Source organism: Anoplophora glabripennis, unplaced genomic scaffold, assembly GCF_000390285.2.
Source record: "Anoplophora glabripennis isolate ALB-LARVAE unplaced genomic scaffold, Agla_2.0 scaffold45, whole genome shotgun sequence".
NCBI lineage: Eukaryota > Metazoa > Arthropoda > Insecta > Coleoptera > Cerambycidae > Anoplophora > Anoplophora glabripennis.
The window spans coordinates 1,238,024-1,255,680 of NW_019416437.1; the positions used below are offsets into that span (position 1 = coordinate 1,238,024).

Below are 17,657 nucleotides of genomic sequence, written 5' to 3' on the forward strand. Positions count from 1 at the left end.
TATGCAGGGAGATACAGGGTGTTAAAAGTTTCAAATATTTATATGATTTTTCCTGTAACTTCACTGGCATAAAATATTTAATGATAAAATTTGGGGATGACTTTTTTAGTAGGGACTATTTTTTCATGGATAACTTATTCCAAAATACACTCCAGTGGCGTAGTTATTGGACGAGTAGGGGACCGTTTTTGAAAAAAAATCATACGCCACTGGATTTTTAAATAATTTTATGTTTCTAAATTGTAAAGTATTCATAAAATTGACTGGTCTTTAGATAATTGCGAAATCAGGTGAGATCTTGTTGATAGGTCATCGCTGTCATCATTAGCGCATTTTCTCTTCTTTTATTTAATCTTAGCGTTTCTAGTTCTACTAAGTATTTTTATTGTTTTTCTTGTGTTGTGCTGTATCTTCAAGTGGTTTATTATAGACGTACTCTTAATCATAACGAAACAAACTTTTCTTGAATGATATCTTGATGTGCGAGGCTAACTTCGCTTACATTGAAATTATCTTTATTGTGCATGCTCAGTAACATTGATATACATATAATTTATTAATTTCTATAAAGGTCAATATTGTTCTAAAATTTAAATATATAAATTCTATAACTCTTTTACTTTGTCATTTGGGGGTTTGAAACTTCTTAAATATTTCTAATATTGCCAGAATACCGCGATATTTAAGGTCTTCTCAAAGAAGATATTTTTTTTGGCACATAAGGTCGAAAATCGAATCTAGTAAGAATATTGGGAAATTCTTCATAACAATGTGCACTATGGGGTTACCTACTATTTGGCGTATGTGACGTCACTATTAAAAAGGTCTATTAAAAATGGCCTCAATCATGGAGAAGTTTTTGCAGTTACTATTGAAGACGGCGACAGTGAAGAACGACGTGTTAGTGAAACGTTTGGAAGAATTAGATGCGATCAGTTACAGAGGTCACTATGATCTGAGGAGCAGTTTTGTCTGGATCAGTTTAGAATTAACAACATGAATTGAAAATAACAAGTACGAGATAAGTCTAGGGATATTGGTAGCGGGTTCACCCCCTCAGAACCTAGTCTGCGAAAACAAGAGCACATCAAAGATTCCTTCTTAACTTTATTCCTACTTTACTTTATTTTTCATGAAAATGGTCACGTTTTGAATAATAAACTTTTTGGTAAAAACAATTTACAAAAGTTATTACCCTAGTATGTACCTTGTAGAATTTCACTATAGGAAACGACCCTATTGTAAAGTTTTAAGGTAACTACGTACATTTTGAAGTGTTTAGTACCCTTTTACTAAATAAAATAACCATATTGTTTCAAGTTATTTACTTTGGCAAAACATGCAGGTTGTAAGTTCTCACAGACAATAAATTTACACTAAACTATTTACTTTGAGAAAGGCGCCCTTTAGGAGTTTGTTTGTCGTGTGAATCTTATGCGGTCAAGTTAAATTACAATTTGGAACATAGTTGAAAACATGTAGGCTAAAATTCGTGTATTTTTGACAAACAAAATTATATAAGTTTTTTGCCTTAACTTATTTACAATTGCTTAAGAGCTGACATATATTTAGAATCAAAGTACAGGAACATTAGAAAATAGAAAATGCACTGAAACAAATGTTTACGCCGGATTCTTGTCAAATTCTATTTAAAAACATACATTTCTTTATGTGTCAACATAATCAACATTTTTTTTAATAGAACGTGTAACATTTTGATATAGTCTGAGAAAGGTTCAAATAACCTACTGCCAATTATTCCTTAGACACAAACTTATTTATGTCGGTTTATACAAATAAGTTTGCGTCTCAGATAGCTCCGCCCACATGCGCACTGGACACGATAAGAAAAACGCCGCTATCCAAAATTGTCGCGCCTACGTCTTATTCCATCTAGCTGAATGCGTTCTCTTTCAGCTCTACCTCGGTCTAGGTCAGAAACTCAACCTTATCATCAATCATAATTTTATACATAGCTTAATATTAATTTTTTTGTGTGATTTTCAGAACAGTTCAGTAGGACGATTCACTGATTCACTTTTTAATAAAAGTTTCATTATGTGTTAGTTTAATATCTTGCTCCATCAAAATGTTATACCATTTGTAATTTCATAAGTTCCAGTATCCAGGAAATAGCTCTTTAATAAGTTTGAAAAGAAATTATTTGCTATAGTCTGAAGTCGCCAGATAATATCGTTTCATCTCAATTACAATTTCGCGCTGCTACAGAATCTTCAATGAATTTTCCGATCTCTAGAAGACATCTAGCATCACAAGGGACTAAAACAAAATTCATGTGAATAACCTCAAGGCAATAACAAGCCGAGGACTATTCCAGACGTGTCTGGCATATTGATCGGATAAAAAATAAGATATGTATTTTCATACTTCATATATGGCTTAGTGGCTCGAACAAAGGGTTTATGGGAGTGTAGAGGTTTTTATACGTTGGCACTGAACTACATTCTTGAACGGATAGTATTTTGTTATTAGTAATAAACAAATTATGTCCGACTAGAACTACTTAGGTAATGGGAAATTACAGAGATACCGTAAACTATTTGAGATACAGAGTGCCTTTGAAAAGTTGTGCAATGTTATACTGAAAATTCTATAGATGATTGAGTTGAACGAGAAGTTTAATAACAGTAAGGAATATCGGCGTATTTATAATTTTTTGTTTATTTAATTATACGAAAAAAAAGAGGAACACATTTAGAAAATAAATCAAAATTAACTTCAAAACTATTCGTTTCACAAAAAAGATTATAAGAACTTTTTTATTAAACATACATCAAATACAATGTAATTACTATAAAACTAGTTAGTCCAACCAAATTACACTTAGAGAAAAAAAAATTGTTACCTGGACTTTTATAAGTGGAAATGGTAAAGGGGCTTATAATAAACGTAAAAAAAATAAATGCGTGAACAGGGGCGGCGGAGGGTTGATTTGGGGGGTTGAAGAGGGGTGAAAAATGGTATCATTGAGATTTCTGGCGAAAGTTGATGTCAAACAAAAAAGTATCCAATACAAAAGTTATAGATCATGAAAAAATCTACAACTCTTGTAGAGGGCACTTTTGAAGATAACCTCAAAATTTCCGAGAAAAATGCGAAAAACAGGTTTTTTCCTTTTTTTTCGTTTTTTATTTCTCATTTCCGCAAAAATAATTTAATTTTGACGAAACTTGGTGAAAGTATACTTTGCTGTGTCTTAAATAACCACAATTTTTTTTAGATAAAAAAATCAAGAAGTTTCCGAGATATTCATATTTTCCGGTCTGAAACACTTTTTTTTCAAAGAAAAATTCTACTTAAAAAAATCATCGTACAGAGTTCTGCCGGTAATCATTTTTTTCGTTTTGACATATACTTTTTGGTGAAATAAAAAAAATTGGAATCGCAGTTCAAAAACATGCTCAAAAATGCAAAAAAGAAAAATGACTCTTGCAGAAATGAATTTTTCAGTAATTATTGTTGATAGTTTGTTTAAATTTAAAGAAAATTCAAAAACTGATTACACCATTCGATTGTACGGAAAAAATACAAAAGAAACTGTGTCTCATTGTTTGACCCGAAATTTTATTTTTGTACAGTATTGCTATAAACATAATATTTTTTTTTCGTAGGATCGATTAATGTACTTATTTTTTTTAACTTTGAATTGAATTCATAGATGTATAAGCGACTCTTTAATTAAATTATGTAAAATTCAGATTTTTGCTTTCAAAATTTAAAAAATATTTACAAAGGATATTTACAGTTAATAATACTAGGCGAATCTTGGTCTTTTTGGCAACTTTTTAAATTGATCTTCATCGTCCTATCCTTCATTAAACTGGGTTTCTTCCTGATCTTCAAACGTTTCTTCGATATCACTTAATTCTTCGGTTAATTGATCTTCCGGGTTCAAGCAAAGACTGGGCTGCTCGATTTCATTTGAAATGTCTTCGGAATCACTGAAATTTTCTGAAATTTTGTCAAGGTTCAAACAATTGTCCGAACCATGACATTTTGTACATAAATCTGTACATCGCAGTCCATGTTTTCGACACCCGCATCTATTACCGTCACAACTGGTTTCGCAGCTGCAAGAGATTGTTTTTATTAAATCTTCAGGAACGACTGAAACTTCTGTAAAGCGAGGCATGAGTATTTTGGAATTATTCGCAATTACTTCTTTCCAGCCCCACTTGGTTGCAGTTATTTTGTTTCCAAGCCACGTCTGAAGCTGAAAGTATGCTCTATAGGAGTGTTGTGTAGCTGCTCCGACAGTTGGTGGTAATTTTTCTAATTTAAAAGTAGACTTTGCAGTTAATACTTTGTATTGCTGAAATCTCAAATCATCCAGAGATAATTTATCATTTGTGCATTTGTAAATAGACGAAATTAATTTACAACCATTTCGAACAATGACTTTTGATTCTGCATTAGTCTCATAAAAAGGTTTTACCAACGGTAATAGATGCGGGTGTCGAAAACATGGAGTGCGATGTACAGATTTATGTACAAAATGTCATGGTTCGGACAATTGTTTGAACGTTGACAAAATTTCGGAAAATTTCAGTGATTCCGAAGACATTTCACATGAAATTGAGAAGCCCAGTCTTTGCTTGAACCCGGAAGATCAATTAAACGAAGAATTAAGTGATATCAAAGAAACGTTTGAAGAACAGGAAGACTGGGTTCTAATGAAGGATCGGACGATGAAGTTCAAGTTAAAAGGCTGCCAAAAAGACCAAGATTCGCCTAGTATTATTAACTGTAAATATCCTTTGTAAATATTTTTTAAATTTTGAAAGCAAAAATCTGAATTTTACATAATTTAATTAAAGAGTCGCTTATACATCTATGAATTCAATTCAAAGTTAAAAAAAATAAGTACATTAATCGATCCTACGAAAAAAAATATTATGTTTATAGCAATACTGTACAAAAATAAAATTTCGGGTCAAACAATGAGACACAGTTTCTTTTGTATTTTTTCCGTACAATCGAATGGTGTAATCAGTTTTTGAATTTTCTTTAAATTTAAACAAACTATCAACAATAATTACTGAAAAACTCATTTCTGCAAGAGTCATTTTTCTTTTTTGCATTTTTGAGCATGTTTTTGAACTGCGATTCCAATTTTTTTTATTTCACCAAAAAGTATATGTCAAAACGAAAAAAATGATTACCGGCAGAACTCTGTACGATGATTTTTTTAAGTAGAATTTTTCTTTGAAAAAAAAGTGTTTCAGACCGGAAAATATGAATATCTCGGAAACTTCTTGATTTTTTTATCTAAAAAAAAATTGTGGTTATTTAAGACACAGCAAAGTATACTTTCACCAAGTTTCGTCAAAATTAAATTATTTTTGCGGAAATGAGAAATAAAAAACGAAAAAAAAGGAAAAAACCCATTTTTCGCATTTTTCTCGGAAATTTTGAGGTTATCTTCAAAAGTGACCCCTACAAGAGTTGTAGATTTTTTCATGATCTATAACTTTTGTATTGGATACTTTTTTGTTTGACATCAACTTTCGCCAGAAATCACAATGATACCATTTTTCACCCCTTTTCAACCCCCCAAATCAACCCTCCGCCGCCCCTGCTCACGCATTTATTTTTTTTAAGTTTATTATAAGCCCCTTTACCATTTCCACTTATAAAAGTCCAGGTAACAATTTTTTTTTTCTCCTATAAATGAGTTATTTCGATCGGTCAAAGTCCACATAAATTGAACTCGATTATTTTTTAAAATTTTTGCTGTATCGTTAATAATATTCATTTTTATATTTCAGAATCTCAAGAACCAAATCATGACAACGAATTTATGGGTCGAACAAGTAAGTTTTAGTTTCTTTAAATGCATGTAATTTCTTTTACCGTTGTTTTTTCTAATGTTTACTTTAATCAGCAACAGTCCTAATTTAAATTGATACAGAACGGAACGTTTTACAAATAGTAATTTAAAAAAAACTCGTGTTGTTAATGGTCGCTGCGTTAGGAATAGATTATCCTGCGTACATCAGGAACAAGGATAATTAGAATATGTAATTGAAAGTGGAGACTAACGCTATTACTTAAATAATGTGTTTTATATATTCATTTATAAATAAATACAATCAATACGAATTCAGTTATTATAATATTTATATTTCTATACGCTTTGAGATATACAGGGTGTGGCGTGTATAGTCTATAAAAATTAAACTACAGCTTCCTGATGACATTTGTAATAGAAAACTCTTATACCAAAAAGTTCTATCTTCGCGTTTTTTTTTTTGTAAATTAAAGTTCATTTATTAACGAAAATGAAGGCCGACCCTGTTATTTATTAAAAACTTTGGAAATGTTTTTTTTTCGACCCGAGATGCAACCTTATAATTTAAGTCGGTATAATCTAATACTGGCAATAGAAAAAGAAGGTTACATTGTCAAAAAATTTCTGCAGTCAACTGATTTTGTATTTGTATTGAATTCATTATTCACTTAATTATTAAATATTAAGCATCGTCCATCGACCCATCAGTATTAAAAAGTGAAAGATTCCAGACAAAAGTTTTTATTTTGTAATTGCACGATAGTGACAGTGTAATTTTTATAAAGAAGAAAAAAATATGAATAGCGTGTCAATTACATTAAAAAGGAGATTCTTATTTCTTACTTAGCTTAATTTTTAGTTTGTACACAAACTAGTTTTACAATGAACCAAGAAAACAATGCATTTACTATTTCCGAACATGTCGATATGGTGTAGCCGGAGAAAATGCGCTCGCGGCGACTAGGTTGTACCGGGAACGATGGCCACAACGTCACCTTGGTCAGCAAGTGAACGAAGACCCCACAATTAGTACTCGACAACTCGCACAGCAAGTAGGAACCTCATCTCGTACCGTACATCCCATCTTAAGGCGCCAGCTGTTGCACCCCTATCATTTGCAACCAGTTCAACAGATTTTATCCCCGGATTGTGATCAACGAATGCGTTTTTGCAGATGGTTTTTACGGCAATAGTAGACGTAGTAGAAGTAGACTTTCCTGCTTATGTTTGTGTAACAAATGAGGCGACATTTAGCCTTGATGAAGTGAATTGCCATAATATACACATATGGGCCGATGAAAATCCTCACGCGATTAGGGAAACTCATTTTCAACATCGGTTCTCGGTAAATGTTTGGGCTGGCATAATAGGCAATGTACTTTTGGGTCCCTATTTCTTGGAAGGACGACTAAATGGACACATATGCTGACTTTTTGGAGAACCGGTTGCCTGAATTATTGGACGATGTGGCATTACAAGTTCGGGCACGCATGTTTTATTTTCAAAATGTGTGGCTCCTTCACACAGTACTCGAGAAGTAACGACACTTTTGAATGAAATGTTTCCTCAGCGATGGATTGGACGCTTTGGTCCTGTGCCGTGGCCACCTCCGTCACCTGATCTAACTCCAATGGACTTTATTATCTTTGGAGTCACTTGAATTAATTGATTTACAATACTCCAATTGCTACGGTGGAACCGTATACTTGAAGCTGCTGATACAATTAGGGGGATACCTGGAATTTGGGAAAATATTCGTCAAAATTGGATGCGTCGGTGCCACGCCTAATGGGGATCAATTTCAACTTTTTCTCTAGAAATGGTAAGTTTTATTTCATTTTGTTCCATATTTTAATGGAGTTTGTTTAGTGCACGCAGTTAGCAACTACAGATGCTTACGGATGTGGTTTTGTTTGCGAACTCTTGCAGTAACAACAATGAATTTAAGATAGTAATTAATTATTATAATAAGAAAATATCAGTTTTTTTTTAAATATCTGTTTTTCTTAGTTTGTACTTTTGCATTGAAAAATTCCCCAAAAATTGAGAAGTATCTTTCTATCTTTCAACGACGATTTGTTTACGTGGCTGGTCTACAGCACGTAACTCATCCTACAGCACACGGACAAGACCGTTCCAGAGAAAATAATTTGATCCATAAATGAACTTTAATTTACGGAAAAAAAACGCAAAAATAGACCTTTTTTTGTATAAGACAAATATATTTAGGAAGCGGTAGTTTAGATTATATACGCCACACCCTGAGGCTCTTTTTTTGAGTCTCGGTCAAGGTCAGTCAAACTAGGACAAAATTAAGGAATTTGATGGCAGTAACTTGCCAAAGAGACTTTGACTTTTTTGTTTTTAGTTTTCGATGAAGATCTTTTACAAAATTAGTGAAATAAACCTTTGCAAAAGGATGTCAAGGATTATTTTTATGAAATTAGTTTTCCCATCCAAATAATTCACATTGAAAAAGGCAGACAAATACAAAATACACATCGTGCATTTCAAAAAATTGTTCATTTGGAAATCTGTCTCCTGAACCGGCAATGACTTCGTTTTTAAATATGTTTGACAGTTTAAAATTTATTTTGACATATTTCCACAGACATATCATAGGATGTTTATTCTATTATCACTTACTTCATCTTTTAGTATTTGTAGCCTGCAAGGATCCAAGTTCAAAGAATAATTTGAGACATATCTTTAATAATTTCATAATTTAAATGTTTTAAGATCAACGAACAATTCTGCATTTGCATTGCTCTTAATAATTCTTTGCTCTGCAGAATTAACTGTCGTAGGAATCTGAATATAAAAAATGCCTACCCTTATTACTTGGATAGCAGTTTATGTAAATTCCGTAAAATACTTCAAATCTTAATTTAACTACGTGATCTTGATTACGTGTTAGGAATATTTAGGAGAAAAGGGAGAAAACAGGGTAAATTATTTGTGCTTAAAATTTTTATCTTTTTATTTGCTCTGCAGCTGTGACCTTAATCTCTCCCTGATGTCGCTTTAAAATGTTTTCTTTAAATTTATGGACACATTCGAAGTAGCTTTTTGTATTCTCCACATACATGCTTACCGTTCGTCTCCATAGAAAAAGATCAACGTTGTTTAATCTTTAATATCTGGATTATTTGTCCAACATTTATCAACTCTGTGGTATAAAATGGCATTTCCATGATCGTAAATATTACACAGCACACAAAAAAAAGTATCGGGTCTGGTATTCAGACCCATATATTTCCATGTATTTTTTCCGGTGAATCCGAATCTGCCTTCAGATTTGGCCCAACGGGTTTGAGTTTTAGGGAAAATTAAAAAAAACAGGTCAAAATTCACAAAAAACGTCATTTACGGTCGACGAAAGTTATAAAAAAATCTAATTATTCTACCAGCTCACTAGACGTATGATTTTTCACTCGTTTAATTCCAATTTATCATCATAGAGTCGGACAAGCTGGTCCAATTTCATTCAAACACAGAAAATAGATCAAAATGCAAAAACGCCATTTTCATGGCATAATTCGTGTTGCAGAGTTCTGGATCCATCTTTTTATCCACCCATCCATTTATGAATTCATACATATTTCTATCCAGTCGTTCATTCATGAATACGCATATTTATTCATCCAGCTGTTCCACCTATAAAACCCACCCATCCACTGTACTGAGAGTTGAGATAGCAGCCTAAAATATTGAGAATGCAATAAAACTTGTAGAATAGTCTACTTTCTAAACAAAAGAAAACGATATCTACAAATCATTCTTATTTTTGTTGCTATAACGTGTTCTCTTTTCTTCAAAGGATCTATGCAAAGGGTTACGCTTTCGTTTAATCCCTCTATTTTTCGTTTCTCCTTTTAACAACCAACAAAAATCGGCCATCATGTTGTGATTCCATCTTCCTTGATATCGCTGTTCTGTAAACCTTCATATCCTGATGAGATCGTTCGCCTTGTTCTTCGCTATAATCTCTAAGATTTTCAGGAAACCAATCTAGATAGGAATGAAGGAAGTGCAACTTGTAGTCCATCAAAAATCCCAGGTCTTGGAAGTCTTTTATCATTTTTGATACAATTTCTTCGTATTTAGGACTCTTGTTGTTTCCTAAAAAATTTGTCGCTACAACTTTGAAACTAGTCCAAGCACTCTTCTCAACGCTACTCATTGCAGTTGTAGTTGCATACTTGAACAATGTCCGAATCTGAGGTCCATCGAATACACCTTCTATCAATTTCCTCTCAGAAATATTCGGAAATTTTATATATATAAAGGGCGAAAACTTATTGGTTGTTAAAAAGAGAAACGGAAAATGGAGGGACTAAACGAAAGCGTAACCCTTTGCACTGATCCTTTGAAGAAAAGAGAACACGTTATAGCAACAAAAATAAGAATGATTTGTAGATATCGTTTTCTTTTGTTTAGAAAGTAGACTATTCTACAAGTTTTATTGCATTCTCAATATTCTAGGCCAAGGGTCGGCAAGTAATTTTGGGTGGGGTCCAGATACTTTTGAAAATTTTTAACGAGGTCCAAAAAAATTTATATTATTTTTTTTATTTTAATTTGAACTCAAATTTAATCTGCTTACTAACCATTAAGAACTCACACACTCACACAATTGTAAAATACTAGAAAAAATGATAAGATTGGAACTTAAACGTAAAAAACATTTTTTAAATAATAATTTATTTGAGTAATTTATACTTTCAAAAAATTTTTGGCGGTCCAGTATTTTACCTTCCGCGGTCCGGATCTGGACCGCGGTCCGCCAGTTGCCGACCCTTGTTCTAGGCTATTATCTCGTCTCTCAGCACAAAAAGTAGATAGATAGATGGGTGGGTTTTATAGGTGGTACAGGTGGATGCATAAATATGCGTATACATGCATGAATGACTGGATAGAAATATGTATGAATTCATAAACGGGTGGCTAGATAAAAAGATGGATCCAGAACTCTGCATCACGAATTATGCGATGAAAATGTCATTTTTAAGCATTTTGATCTATTTTTTGCTTTTGAATTAAATTGAACCAGCTTGTCTGGCTCTATGATGATAAATTGGAATTAAATAAGTGAAAAATCATACGTCTAGTGAGCTGGTAAAATAATTTGATTTTTTATAACTTTCGTCGATCGTAAATTACGTTTTTGTGAATTTTTTCACGTGTTTTTTTTAATTTTCCCGAAAACTCAGACCCGTTGGGTCAAATCTGAAGGCAGATTCGGATTCAGCGGAATAAAATACATGGAAATACATGGAAATACATGGGTCTGAATACCAGATCCGATACTTTTTTTTTGTGGGGCTGTGTTATTTTTAAAATCTAGTTTGATTCATTTTTTCTAGAATTCTTTTTTCGAAATGTGGCATATACGGTATGATACTAAAATGCTTTCTCAAACTTTAGTAGTGAATTCTACGTTACAAATTAATGAAAAAAGTTCATATAAACATGTGGCCGATATGCTACGGTTTTTTTAAATTTGGTATGGCAGATATTTAAAAAATCCTTACATAGGTATTTCTTTTAAATTAGGAAATGGATAAAGCAATTTCATTTACTTTTGACATAATTATATCTTTGGTGTCTTTGTTTCCGGGTGCACTTACTAATTATTCTCTAGCAATATTTTTGTCTTCCAAGATATTTCAAGTTGGAATCACTATTATTATTTAAACTAAAGGCTTTCAAAAATGGGTTGTTCCTATTGCCACTAGTATTTACCGATATTGGTAATTTACTGTTAAGTATGATGACACCAAGTTATTTTTTAAGTAATAGTAATATGTAATTCTAGCGATCATTTTATTTGTGAGTAAAGTAAAATACTATTTACATGGTTTCCTTATTTGTTTCTTGCAATTTGAAATAGATCATGTATAGTCATTAATATTGAATGCATCGTTTCCCGAAAATGAAGCGATTCGTAAAAAATTTTACTAAAACTTCTCGTCAAAATAAAGTAATTGGTCAAATAAATCTTTTTCCAAAATGTCTCCTTACAAAGATACAAGATGTTGAAGTTCAAGTACAAAAAGCATGCATCCTTACATATTTTCAGTAAAATGCTCCAGTAAAATGGATTTACAAAAACAATTAATCGAATAATACCTATAGTAAACCGTTTATATTAAATTACTGGAAAATACATCAAAATTTAAAAAAAACCGCCAGAATATAAACAATATTAGAATTAAGAAACTAATAAATGTTCGAACATTAAAGTTACAACGAATTATTTGCAGCCACTATAATTCGTTCATGTAACTGTTCCATTATTGCAAATCCGTTGCTTTAAAAATCCCCATAAAAAATGTTTATTTAACCACTCTGTAACGAATTTGCCATTCTGAGGAGCTGCACCATCGTGTTGGAAGAACTTCTGTTGTCTAATATTCAAGGGGATATCTTCTAGTACATCATGAAGAAAATAGTATTCGAGAAAGTTCCTGTAACCATGTGTGTTCATGTGATTAGTTCTAGCAATTTCAGTACCGTTGTAGTTTCTTCCCTATATACTAATAGAAAATCTTCTACTTTTTAAGGGTTACCTAATGAATAATGATTTAAGTTTCGAAAGTTTGAAATGCTGTATCTGGTATAAATCGATTCATCGGTACATAAAATAGACGAGATAAAATTAGGATCGTCAATTTATTATCCTTCTAATAAACCACTCTCAAAAATTATACGTTGAGCTGAGGATGAAGAGTTTGAACACTTGTAAGAGAGTGATAACTCCGAAACAAAATTATTTTTACTAGGATTATTATCTGCACCAATTACAGCTTCTTCATGATATGCAATATTTTGTCTCTGTGGTGCCTCAGCGCCTTGAGCTTCTTGAATACCAAGCTCACCCAGTCTTCCGAAGGTTGAATCATAATATAACTGATGATTTGGGGTTCTTCTATTAGCTGCTTACGACTGCTAGGGCATGTCAGCTATTTCTGTTTTAGTAAAATCACTCATTTCGAAAAAAAAAATGCTCGCACTTGATACATTTTCAAACAATTATTTACTACATTAAAAAATGAATGATTGCATGACAGCAAATGCTTTTGTTTGGTTATTAAAAGATGGCTACTAGATTTTAAGAGTTGAATTGCATTTTTAAACATATTTAAACATTTTGGTAATTGTAACCCGAGGGATTATTTTTTTATCTATCTATATATCGTTACGACCAGTTGACCAGTATCATAACGAGCCTGTATTTCAAAAGAGTATACTATTCAATTCTCGCAAGGGAGTTTATAATTATCATTATACTCTGATTTATACGTGGAAACTTAGAAATGTTGTATGTTCAGAGAATGAATTTCAGGCACTTACCCTCTATTGCTTACGTAGAATGTAATCCGGTAGCTGGCTATACAGGGTGACACTGAAGTTGGAAGTTTCTGTTTTTATCTTATTAGGGAACCCAGAATGTCGGGACGCTTTGGCATAACTATGCCATGTTAATAATTACCTAATTGACTGGACTTACATTTATATAAATAATTAAGTGACTTACAAGTGACCCTAGCCTTCCTCTAGCGACTCCGTGTAGCAAATACGGGACGGATTAATCGATCTCATTTAATCTACTCTTATAGCTTGGAAAATCCGTCAAAAATACAGCTACTTGATCTGTTCCTTTCTTTTCCAATTACTATCAATTTAACAATGTGATTTAATTCTACTTTGGAACCTCTACGCTCTTCTCGTGATTTTGCGCGTTATTAAAAATATGGATTTCTTTGTTCTGTCCCCTGGCTACGCTGACGCCTCCCGGACGTAACAGATGACTGTCACATGGCCCCGACTCTAAGTGAACTTGTTCAAAAAATATTGCTAAATTTCCCCGAAGGACAACGCCATACCTACTTGAGAGCCATTCACTTTCCGATAAATTAGTGTTGACTGAAATATTTTACTTTTTGGCCCCTCTGTTCCGAGAACTAACAAATAAAATACCACGCGTCCCGGCTTTTGTTACACGCAAAAATTATTGTCATTAATTAAGAGTAGAACAGGAACGAATTATAGTGGCTCACAGGAGAGTAGCAATTGACAGTGACATTCACTACAACAAACAAAATAATCTGTTAATCTGTTCTGGAAATATTAAGAAAATACTTTTTTTTATGAACTTCAACACCCTTTATCGTTCTAAGGAGGCAGTTTGGAATATAGGTTTATTTGACCAATTATTTTGTTTAGGCGAGAAGAAATTTCGGTTAAATTTTATACACCTAATTAAAACTAACCCTGATATGTAAATTACAATTACTCTCTCTGAAATAAAATTAACTATTATAACTACTATACAGTTGTAGATAAGTGAGATACAACTGGAATAACCGTAGTGATATTCTAATTTATTTTAGATCTTATGTTAGCATAAAATGTAACAGGATATTTATTTATTTAAAGAAATTTGTATTTAAATATTTACTTGAATTTCAGAATTCAGAATGTTCTTATACTGTTTTTTAACATAACTTGCATCTAAAGCCAGCTCATCTTGACTTAAATCTTTTTAAACGACAAAAAACTTCCCGATCGACTCTTCCCGATGCTTTCATTATCAAAGTCTATATTTTATTTATCTTACTTTTCTCCAGACGAAAAACCAAGTTAAATAAGGATAAATTCAATAAATTATACGACCCTATTTTTTGCAGCCGATATAACCATTAATATTTCAAGAGGATGGCTCTGATGAACCGAATACGTAAACGTTATTATATTATTCAAGTCTAATTTAGATCCTAAATTATCTTAAACGTCTGAAATTTAAATCTCGATTTTTATGACAAACGAGGAAAGAATTCAGGCATAATTACCCGACTTTTAAAGAAGTTTTTCCAGAGAAGAAATGAATATTCAGCGTTTTTATTTTAAAATAATTAAGAGCCAGTGAATAAATGTACATAATCGGATAAATTAGGGGGTTTGTTAAGCGTCTCAAGTATCGGTGATATTTATGTAAGGTATTAAATGTGTATTTAAATTATTAACTCGATTAATTTTATGGCTTTGTATTCTATAGAATTGACTTTGAGTTGACGGCAAACCCTTCCTAAATTAAGTCTGTCCCCATCGCTGTCAACTTGATTAATCACTTTGTCATGAGAGTGGAGGCGCATTTCTATTAGATACCTTAAAAAAAATTCTCTTCGGTTAGTAATTATTAAGTATATAAGAATATATTTAAAAAAGTACTTGTCAGTGTCATACCTACTTCAAGATAAAGTAATGTCATAAGAATGCATCTTGCTTGTGTAAAAAAATATAAATTATTTAATTAATTTGGCACCTAAAAACCGATTATAAAAAAGAAATGTTGGCATATAGATGTTTATACACGGTGTTTAAGAATAAAGTTTTTCCAAGAAAATCATGTTTTAAAGCTATTCGTTTTGAAATTATGTACAGACATTAAGCAAATATTTTAAACCAAATGTCTATGGCAAAAGACTATTAAAGATATGATTTACATTATTAAAACTAACCATAAATATTTTTATATTATATTAATTATTAAATAATATTTGTAATGATGGATTCAAATACAGGGTGATTCAGTTATAATGTCATTAACTTTAAGGGAAGATAGGGAAAAATGAGTAAAACCCGGGTACACGATTAAAAAGAAAATTAAAATGCATATTTACGCTGAAATAAAATATTTTCAAGTCATTATTTAAACCCCTTTTCAGACCGCTCCTGACCGCTCCTGACAGCTGACCTACATCGAGAGTGAATCTTGACCTACCCTACTATTCGGTCACTAACCTAACTCTAATATTCTTACGTTTTCACTGTATTATAATTGAATATAAGTTCTTAGTATTACAAATCTTCAACTAGGTAATTATTTAGTTTATAGTACGTATACCTTATTGTGTGACTTACTACTTTTCAGATCTGTATTAATACTTACTTAAAATGACAAATACGGCTAAAAAAACTCACTCATCCATCCATACAATCTTAATAAAGTTGAGATCCGTTACACTTCGATTTTGAAAATAATTGCAAAACTGGACGAGACGACTTTCTAGGAAATTAGCTGTTTCGCTACAAGTTCGAGAATTTTTTTTTTCGATTTTCTGTCTTTATTGGGCCTTCCGAATACGTAATTAAAATTAATGGCATTGAGTCACCCTGTTTATTCATTAGTATATTTTATTATATCGTTTGGGCTATTTCTATTAAAATTAGATTGAAATTTTATTATACTCTCTGCTAAAATAATGAAAGTATAATTGTCCTTTAGTAAAGTACATTTATAGATTTAAGAGAATACTTAGTTATCACCTCTTTCTGGGAACCAATTTCCAAGTAAAATGTTTATGATATGATAACATACAGGGTGTTTTAGGATCAATTCGACAAACTTTGAGGACATGATCCTCTGGTGAAAGTAAATAAATAAATTTATATAAAAATAGAACCGAAAACTCTTCGTTTTTGGAGATACAGGGTGTTAAAGATTTCAAAGAAATTAATATTTTTTAATACCTTAAAAGCGAATAGAGATATTCAAGTAAAACTTGGTGTAACTGATGATTATATAGTTTATTGCTTGCTATATGTCTAAGTAGTAACTATTACTAGCCACCAGTGGAGGAAATACGGGTAGGAGGTCCAATTAATTCGGCAAATAAAATAGTACAGTCCTGTAAAAAATGGTGGTATTGAATGTAATTGCCTTTTGTGTTTTCTCATATTTACTTTCATAGCAAATTCAGTTTATTCAAGTAATTTTAATGGTTATTAGTTAAGGACATCAATCTCAATAATATATACATATAATCCCTCAATAATATTTATGTCATCCTTGTTGCGTTTATCATTTTACATAATTATAATGACGTCAGTATTTTCAAATGTTAAATTTTTATTTGTAATCTTTAACGCCCTCGAAAAACATTATTATTATTATTATTATTATTATTATTATATGAACAGATTTTTGTAAGAATTCGTATCCAATATAACCATCACCTTATATTACTATTACTTATTATTACTACATATTACTTTTTGTGAAAATAGTTGTTATGATCTGCGACTCAAAATAATATTAATTTTGTAATTCAATCCGATCGTACCAAACCTGCGCCCAACGTCCGCAACCGAAACATTTGTTGTAGTTTGAAAGTTTGCACTTCCTTCCGATTCTTTAAACAATTCCAATGTTAAAGAATTTTATTCTAATTCAGTTAAATGCCAATTTTCCATCGATGAGTTAAAAAATCTTACCCTTGGCACCTTTTTTTATTAATGCTGGTTTTTGATGCAGCCTGTGAATTTGAGAGACCATTATGTATTCTCATATCCGCTGAATTCTTTTCTATTAATAAAATGGTCGGACGTTTGTAAGTAACTTTGCATATTATACAGAGAGATCCAGAATGACTGATGTGCCGCTACTTACAAATATTTTGTGTGCCGCTCTTCTATTATTTCACTCTCCGTAGCTCGCCGCCACCACTCCATGGCTAGAAATTGACCTCAATGATTTGGGATCGAGGAGGATTATCCCTCTTTATCCTGCCTCATCTCGTGTAGGCCTGGACAGCCTTCGTAGGTGGGCCCCATCCGTCGTCTACCCCGACCGCAAATGCGACCGGTGTAGGCGCTTTGTGGGACCTCCTTTTGTCCTGGCTGGGCCCCGCCGGCTAGGGCCCTTTCTTCTGGCGCTCTTCTTGCTTCGCCGGCTCGTCTGTGTAAACCCCGGGGGTAGTGTCATGTTTATGTGTGGTATGGTTGGGTAGGGTAGTGCGGCTATGCAGCCTGGGATGCGCTTTGCTAAGGTGGCCCTTAG

The 17,657-nt window shown here is 32.3% G+C and overlaps 1 protein-coding gene across 3 annotated transcripts in view; it reads left to right on the forward strand.

The window, feature by feature from the left end:
- Positions 1 to 17,657, forward strand: part of LOC108917110 (acetylcholine receptor subunit alpha-like) — a 238,116-nt gene that overhangs the window by 120,695 nt on the left and 99,764 nt on the right. For all 3 annotated transcript variants that reach the window (XM_018723554.1, XM_018723556.1, XM_018723557.1), the window contains exon 3: positions 5,790 to 5,834. In XM_018723554.1, coding sequence (XP_018579070.1) covers positions 5,790 to 5,834 — 45 coding nt within the window. The remainder of the gene's footprint in view (positions 1 to 5,789; positions 5,835 to 17,657) is intronic.